Below are 8,254 nucleotides of genomic sequence, written 5' to 3'. Positions count from 1 at the left end.
CAGTGAGATAGCAGTCTGTCCATAAAGAAACATGTAGGCAGCTGCAGCTAGTGGGAGACATGTGGAAACCCACACAACATAACTACAAGTATAGAAGATTTTTCTTTGTCTTGTATTGCACCTAACAACTCCGAGGACTTCAATACCCAGAAATCAGTTTGTTTTTTCGCACCAAAGTTTTAATCAGGACTTTAGGTGAACTAGTCCTTTATTACATGCCAGAATTGTTTTCACTTCTCCCCTCCTGTGATGCGTGATGCACTGCAGCACCTCGTCTTGTACTGTTTGACCTCAGCCTCACTCTGGTTCTGTCGATGAGCAATTCTTTGCCCCCGTTGCTAAAATGTCCTTGTTTGACTGCTGCAGAGACGAACATCTGGAAACACATGAAATGATGAAAACCTTGAAGCTGGCGTCACTCTGCTGCCTTGTCATGTAGGCGGATCAGCTGATCTATGAAGGACTGATGTCATGAAAACCTCCATAAAAAAGACTTATTTCAATAATGAAAAGCTATAAAGGATCAGTGTCTTCTGAATGTGATATTCTCAACAGTAAAGGTTTTCATTTGGATTGGGGGCGAAATACTCAACAGGGAGAAAATGTGAAAGAATTGTCTTTTTACCTGGAGCTGCCCTTACAAAGCACTGTTGCATCCAGTATATTCAATTGGGACAAACTCCTCAAAACATGGCACCTTGAACTTCTCTCGCAAAGGATTGTGGGTTAGAATAGCCAGAAAAGCATGCTTCTGCAAGATGTAACCGGATGTTGGACATCCTGGTGTTGTTTTTGGCATACTGCATGTGACATATGACTTTTGGACGCCCTAAACATTTTTCTGGCATTCTAAATATTATGGTGGTATAGGTGTAAATTGGGAATTATGAAAACAGTTGCAGCCCAATACAAATACTAATAATTGAACTACTGCGACCCATTTTTTTTTTTTTTTTACAGAAACAGACCTTTTGTAATTCTGAAATAACACGAGTCTCCATTTCCTACAAACGTGATTGATTGCACAAAAAGATGATAAACTCAAGAGGCTAATAGTGTAATCTATCAGCCCGGTGGACAGGATGAGGTCAGCTGTGGCTCCTCTCTGATATTGAATGACCATCTTCGGTTAATGGCTTTAGCCTCAGAACCCATGTGCAGTATTTCTGGAGATGAACTCTGTGATTATCAGCAATCGATGTTATTAGTGTGACTGAAAGTGGGGAAGTCATTAGTCGCTGGGCTCCTCCTCTACAAACTCATTAGATATTTATGAGCCAAGTTATATCTGAACTGCTTATAAGAGTCACATGATACCAGCAGAATACCAGTTTTACAGTCTTTACCTGTGATTACAATTATTTGTTAATTACGGTAACGTTCCCGATGTGCAAACACTGGCGATCCCTTGTTGGACTAAAAGGTAGAGCCTTTCTCCCAAACATGGCTGCATGGGTTTGAATTTCACTGGCAACCCTTTCACGGTACGACTATTACAGTATGACACTATTATTATTATTAGTTGCAATGACCCTTAAAGGAATACAAACTGAATTATAATAATAATAATAATAATAAACAGATTCATGCCGGTTTATAACACCACTAGAGCATGTTTAATTAACTACGAAATGAAGAATAAGTGATCAAGTGACTTTGATTATTGTCCTTATTTTTCATTAATGTTATAAACATAAACACTCATTTAACCACCAACTTTTCATTCTGTACCAACTTTAATAAAGGCAGGATAACTTTACAAAAATCTACAAATGTAAAAAAAAGAACTGAAACTTTTAACTTAATTTAAATTCAAATAAACAAATAATTTCATAATTTGAACATTTCCAAATGTAAATCATTGTCCATAATATTCTTGATTTTTTTTTTTATTGGACAAAATGAGTCAAACTGATGACAAACAACAAAACTTGAACTCTGAACTCAAACTGTTCCAGAACAGCTGTCAGTCACAGCTGCTGTCGCGCTCTCATTGGTCGAGAGACACAGAGCAGGATTCTGATTGGTGGATTTCACTTCCTGAAAGGTTTCGAACAACATTTTAAGTTCTGAATCGTGTCCAGGTGTTCTGGGACAGTCTGGATCAGACTCTGGATCAGGCTGGATCGGTTTCTGGGTAGTCTGGTTGGAGCTGGATCACATTCTGGATCAATTTCTGGATGCGGTCCAGGATGATCTGGTTGGAGCTGCAGCAGTCTTCGGGTCCGTACGGGGCCGTGATGGTCAGGACCCCCGCCACCTTCAGCTCGTCCCCCTCCTCCTCCACGGGGAACCGGTTCTTCTCCAGCCACCTCCGAACGCCCCCTCTCCTCCTCCTGAGCTCCGCCGGGTCCAGCGTGCGGGTCTCCGGTGGGAGGAAGGAGGTCCGGAGACGCTCCGTGGTCTCCTCGTCCGCCTCCTGCAGGACCTCTACCTCCTCCACGGCGTGACCCATCACCACCTGCACCGACGCCCTGCCCTCCTCCTCCCCGAAGTTCACCAGGACCAGACTAGCGGAGACCGGGTCCACGGTGAGCAGCCAGCCGCGGCGCTCCTCATCTTTTCCCGCCTTCACTTTCACCTGTTTGTTGACGTAACGCATCCACTGCAGCGGACCCAACAGAGGCCAGCCGCACTGCATCACGGTCCACCTGTCAGCTATGAAGTATGAGTATTATAACGATCACCGTTCTCTTTAAACATCCATGTACCGTCCTCTCGGAATACTGCACGACTTTTAAAACCACCCGGAGGAAACACGAATCCGGAATAAAGGTTCCGTTTCAGCTCAGCTGCCCCCTGAAATATATAACTGTGTTTAAAACTTCACAAATAAATGAAACTATTGATACACGTATCCGCAGCAGAAGAGGAAAATTTACAAAAATTGGTGTCATAATGTCAAAAGGTAAGATAAAGATACAGATAAAGCGGAAGTTAAAAACATAACGTTAAAATAAATGTACTTTAAAAAAAAATATAATCCCACAAACAGAAAAACTATACATTAATTTAATGTAACTTTTTTTAAATAGATTGATTGAAAAACATTTTTTCCAGCGATTTACACTGGCTCTGCCCCGCCCCCTAGCGGCGGGAGAACATTACGTCATGACGTCCTGAGCTATTGACGTAAATCGTAAATCTATTCTGCTGATTTTTAAATCTTTACAAACTGAATTCTGCTCAAATCTGCCTCATTTTTGTTTTTCCAGTCCAGCTTTTCCACTTGAACCATCACATCAACGGTAAATATGTTAAATACAACATGTCGTGTTGTGCGTGTTTTGGGCTCATTTAGCCCTAAAATATAAATCTGCTTGTAAATGTCACGTTTATTTTCGGGGGTTGTCACTCATGTGGTGCATGAAAACACAAAAATAAGCCCAAAGATGGGCTCAAATGCATGCAAGTAGTAAAGGTTGCATTAATTAACCAATTAAATGTACTGTGTTGACCTGTAACTATCTATCTCAGGAAAACCATGGACTGCAATAGGAAGTCATCACATTGTCCTCAGTGCCAAGCTGCATCAGCAATGGTTTGTATACTATTGCATCTGCATTCATATACAATAGGATATACTGGGAAGAACAAAAAAAAATCAAATATACACTCTGTTGCCTGACTTTGATTCCAGTTTAAAGTATGTGATGTGATGAGAATCTATGTCAGGGACCCGTTAATAAACAAACAGTAATGATATTTATTCGATACAATTGATCAACATTTAAAAGGCCCATAGCTCATCTTTCTTTTAAATTCGTATTCACTAAATTAACTTGTTACGGATTGACACTAGCCCGCAAACACTGCATTTAATAGCTGCAGCTGCAAAAATCCCATTGTAAATCAATTACATTCATTGTGAATGATATAATCCATGTGATCTCCACAGGGCAGGAGGACGGTGACCAGTGAGGAGTCCATCGACGAGAGGGTTGAGCTGACGACGGGGGTTAAAACATCCAAACCCAAAGTGTCACGAAAGCTTTCTTCTGGTTTCTGTGAGGACCGTGCAGCCAGCGTGTGAGTGTGTCGCACAGTGACAAAAGTCATCCAGCACTAAAGATGCACTTGAATATAGATTATTTCAGGGCTCATCACAGTGATGATGCACATGAGGGTACCCAGCACTGTTTTTTTGCAAACGCAGAGGCGTCACAGGAGCACAAAGGCAGGTCCACTCATCTAATAATCCAATTTGTTTCGATTTTTAGCAGCAGAAGTGGCGTTCCTGATTCACCACCACCGCCGCCGCCGCTCTGTCTTTCACCAGCGACTGCTGCAGCACAAACACAGACGCCAAGCACAAAGCCCAAGGCCAAGCCCAAGGTCGGTGAGTCACAGCCACACCGACGTGTGTGAGTCACAGCCACACCGACGTGTGTGAATGAAGGCTAAGTGAACGTTCATTCATTCAGAAAGAAAAAAAGCAAGCTTTCATTTGACGTCATCGGTCTTAATCGCCCAATTACTGCAATTTCCAGAAGGTAGCTGTGCTTTATCTTCCCTGTTTCTGCCTCCAGGTAGCATGCAGGCAGCTGACTGATGGGAGCGAGGCGGCCCCTCTCAGGGACCCATGTGAGATCACTCGCACACTGTTACTCATTCACTCGCAATCATCTGTGCTGGAAATGTATGAATCACCCTCTGCGTGTGTGCGTGTGCGATGGTGCATTCACGATGTTTCACAACACTCAAATGAAAAGATTCCTCGAGGATGAATAAGATGAAAAATAAACTTTATTGCATGCGAGAGGAAGGCGCTAAAACCGGTGGGATGTGGGCGAGCAAATGTGGCCAAAAGTATCTGGACACGACATGAAGAAGAAGTTGTTTTTATCAGTTTGGTGTAAAAAGAACTTGACGGGTCTGGACCTGAACCGGTGGTGGTTCTGCGTACCTGAAGTGACAACATGAAACCAGAAGAGTGGACGATGTTACGGCAGCAAATTAAAGCCCATTGTTTTGTAATTAAATGTTAAACAATCACATTTAGGTGTAATGTCGAAGCGTCCACATATTTATGGCCAAATAGTGTACTGTATAAAAGGTCTTTTTTTCTGAGGATTATTCTTTTCTGTTTTAATTTGCAATACATAGAACAGAGATGGGATTAAATCCACAGTACAGAAGCAGCTCATGAGGCTGAGGCTCCTTATTGTTGTAATGACTTTCCTTTGTGACAGTACAACCCTGCTACACACACACACACACACACACACACACACACACACACACACACACACACACTCTCATGCAGTCGCAGCCGGAGAGTGGACATGAGTCAGCCTGATAGTACAACTTATTATGAGTGGGCTTCACCAGTGGGAGCTCAATGGATGACTCACAGAGAGTGGAGGAGACTGTCTGGGTTGCCGAATAGATATATTGATTTGTGTCACGTGAGTCTCCGCTTGCTCCGGGCCGAGCCATTAAGAGCTGGAATTTGAAACATTTCACCAAAAAGGAATTTAGGTTCAAATCAAAGGGCTTGAATTTCACAATATACCAAATCAAGCGAAAGAATCACGAAATAAAATGAAATATTGGCAATGCATGGTTCACATACGACACTGGATTTACACTGGATACTAGTTTGACTGTAGCTAACTCTTATTTTCATTATTAGATGAGTCTTTAGGTCGGTAACGTGTCGGAGAGCCCAAAGTGACGACTTCAAATTGCTTGTTTTGTCTGACCAACAGTAAAAAAAAACCAAAAATATTTAATTCACGAGGAAAAAAGACAGCAAATTCTCACATTTGATGAAAATATGAACTTATTGATTGTCAAAATTGTTATAATTTCATCTTATGTCTCAATTTTGACATTCTCAAACATACAAGGGTATATACTATGTCAATATATATATATATATTTAACACCTAATATTTTAGTTTGATTTAACTGTGTCCTGTTTCTCTCCTCAGCTCCTCTGCCGTTCCTGACACTCAAAGGGAGTGTGAGTTTGTCGAGCTGTGACCCCACGAGGAGCTTTTCACGCCACACATCCATCACCGTATGTTTTACAGCAAATGCACCAAACTGCTGCCGTGTTTCTTTTTTTTTTCTTTAGTGGCTAAAAGGGTTGAAAGGTTGTCGTGAACAAATCCCACAAAAAGCCAAAACCACAACGTGTTCGTCCGTCTCTCAATACTTTCCCCAACCAGTCGCTCAACCCCAGACACATCGGTTCCTACTGAAGACGGATACAACCGATAAATAGTTTACAATTTTTCACAAACAGTTGGGCCCTGTAGATTCAGTCAATAGTCCTCAAACAGGAGTACATTGTGCAGAGGATTAGTACAACAATGTGGCTTATTGATGTGTTTTTATCATTTTTGGAGGTGCTGTATATTGTGAGATTCTACAGGCATAGTCCTTGCAATTCATTGTTGGTTTTGTCTTTTCATTGGATTTGTTGACTATATTAAAAAGGCGTACTTAAACTGCAGTTAGTAAATATGACCACTAGATGGCGGTGGTGATGCATGTTCAGGTTGTGCTGAGAGTCTGTTTCTTCCAGGGAGAAGCTTCAGTGTCAGCTGCTCCACAGCGTGAAGGCCAAAGGTTGAAGAGGAAGCGTACCATCACCAGAGAGGTCTTACTTTATCTTCTGCCCTCTGCATGAAGACTATATAAATATATTTGATGCAGGACGTTGTAACAGAAAGTTTATGTTTTTCTGTTGGGAAACAAAAGTCAGTATAACAGAGACCTTGATCAGCAGGTGGAGGAGAGGAAAGAACAGATGGAAAGGGAGAGAAGTAGAAATGCTGTTGATGAGCAAAAGGTGAGTTACATAATAAGAAGAATGTAATAAAGTATGAATTAGGACCCTGTACTTTCAATGATAAGAGTGATGGTAGATTACGTATATGCTTATTAAAGGTGTCATAACTCTCCTATCATCTGCAGCACGACACCGAGCAGCACACTATCTGGGGGATGCCGGGAAGCGGCGCCCCAAACTACCACCTGGGCACAGCGAAGCGGACCAGGAGCCTCCACGTCGCCGGGATCCTACCACAGGAGCAGGTGAACAAAGCACCGTCTTCTCAGCCGAGCATTGTTCCATGCAACAAAAGCCCAGTGTGCTGAGAAGGTCTCCTGATCGGCTCTGACAGAAACGAAACGGAGAGAGTCTGCAGCCAAAGCTTTCCCTTACAAATGAGGATTGTGTGTCGTGCAGAGTACTGCAGTATTGACAACAAGAAAGTTAGGAGTAAAAAACTAAAACCTTGAGCCTCCTGTAGAGCTTTGCCGCCCCAAAAAATGTTTTTACAAGTAAAACTCCATTCTGACCTCCTTTCCACACGTTGCAGTCGTTTTGCAGCGGCTGAAACTCAAACCTGTCTGTGGTTCTTCACAGTAGGAGCTGGTCAGACTCCAAACAAGTTGTGTTCGAGGTCTAAACTTGAGTCGGGGGTCCTGGGCCTGCTTCACATTACAGCCTGTCTCTTTCACGGCCGCCGCTTCTGAATGCTGTCTTTGTTTCCAGATCCGTGATAAAGGCTTCAGCGGGACCCCCTTCCACCGCCAGTGAAACGAAGACCATAACTTCCCCAAAACTGAGCCCGCTGAGAGGAGCCAGGCAAATAGTCCTCTCTGACTTTTGTCTTCTATGTTAGTTTTGCAGACCTTCGAGGGTATTTGTTACAAGCAGCAAATTCTGATGGTGGCAAAAGAAACACAGACTGTCAATAAACTTAGAGAGTATGAACAACTGGAGATCACTGAAGTCTTCTCTTTACAACTGCATGTGTTGCTGCATGAACAGGTGTCTGCAAACAGCAACATTTCCCACTTTGCACATCAAGAATGGACTCGTGTGTTTATGTAATTTTGGGCTCGCCATGAGAGTGCTTTGCTAGAAAGTTTTGCGATCACATCGTCCTATAGAAATGTTGTCTTCCTGCTGATTTGAATCCTTCTGAAATATGTGGTCACTGTGAGTCACATCTTGGCATTAGATACGAACTTCTTCTAATAAAGAAACTAACTTACATACTTTGTCCAAAAAAGTTTCCCCGATTGATCCTCCAGGTAATTTAATGACACAGTGAAGGGAGATGACTCATCCTCGTCTAATTGCACGTCTTTGTTAGCGTGACGTTGGCGAGCTCCTAATTGGAACGGTTTACTCAGACACAGTGTGCATGTATTTAGTTCTCATAGGCTAAAGGGGCCTCGGCGTGGAGGGCAGCAGCTCTCCTCCTCAGTGGGTGGGTAATGATGATGTAGG

At 42.7% G+C, this 8,254-nt stretch overlaps 2 protein-coding genes across 3 annotated transcripts; one reads left to right on the top strand and one right to left on the bottom strand.

Moving 5' to 3' along the window:
• Nucleotides 1–1,737: 1,737 nt before the first annotated feature.
• On the bottom strand, nucleotides 1,738–2,722 carry gemin6 (gem (nuclear organelle) associated protein 6). Its single transcript, XM_079292477.1, has one exon. The coding sequence runs from the start codon at nucleotides 2,639–2,641 to the stop codon at nucleotides 2,117–2,119; it is 525 nt and encodes a 174-aa protein (XP_079148603.1). The 5' UTR covers nucleotides 2,642–2,722; the 3' UTR covers nucleotides 1,738–2,116.
• Nucleotides 2,446–7,923, top strand: LOC306794419 (uncharacterized protein). 2 transcript variants are annotated; one of them, XM_079292475.1, is made up of 11 exons: nucleotides 2,446–2,531; nucleotides 3,216–3,248; nucleotides 3,478–3,541; nucleotides 3,899–4,029; nucleotides 4,221–4,335; nucleotides 4,530–4,584; nucleotides 5,937–6,025; nucleotides 6,536–6,610; nucleotides 6,740–6,802; nucleotides 6,928–7,047; nucleotides 7,511–7,923. In XM_079292475.1, the coding sequence occupies exons 3-11, from the start codon at nucleotides 3,485–3,487 to the stop codon at nucleotides 7,553–7,555; spliced, it is 750 nt and encodes a 249-aa protein (XP_079148601.1). In that variant the 5' UTR covers nucleotides 2,446–2,531; nucleotides 3,216–3,248; nucleotides 3,478–3,484; the 3' UTR covers nucleotides 7,556–7,923. The 2 variants fall into 2 exon arrangements, with proteins under 2 accessions (XP_079148601.1, XP_079148602.1); XM_079292476.1 differs by lacking the exons at nucleotides 6,536–6,610; nucleotides 6,740–6,802.
• The last annotated feature ends 331 nt before the right edge of the window (nucleotides 7,924–8,254 follow it).

The sequence above is a fragment of the Melanostigma gelatinosum genome, assembly GCF_949748355.1.
Source record: "Melanostigma gelatinosum genome assembly, chromosome: 20".
Taxonomy (NCBI): Eukaryota; Metazoa; Chordata; class Actinopteri; order Perciformes; family Zoarcidae; genus Melanostigma; species Melanostigma gelatinosum.
This window is presented reverse-complemented; position numbering and strand designations above follow the sequence as displayed.

Coding starts and splice junctions, on each gene's coding strand:
- gemin6 (XM_079292477.1), bottom strand. CDS start 2,641: ATGCAGTGCGGCTGGCCTCTGTTGGGTCCGCTGCAGTGGATGCGTTAC.
- LOC306794419 (XM_079292475.1), top strand. CDS start 3,485: ATGGACTGCAATAGGAAGTCATCACATTGTCCTCAGTGCCAAGCTGCA. Junction 4,336..4,529: donor AGCCCAAGGCCAAGCCCAAG/GTCGGTGAGTCA, acceptor TTCTGCCTCCAG/GTAGCATGCAGGCAGCTGAC. Junction 7,048..7,510: donor GGATCCTACCACAGGAGCAG/GTGAACAAAGCA, acceptor CTTTGTTTCCAG/ATCCGTGATAAAGGCTTCAG.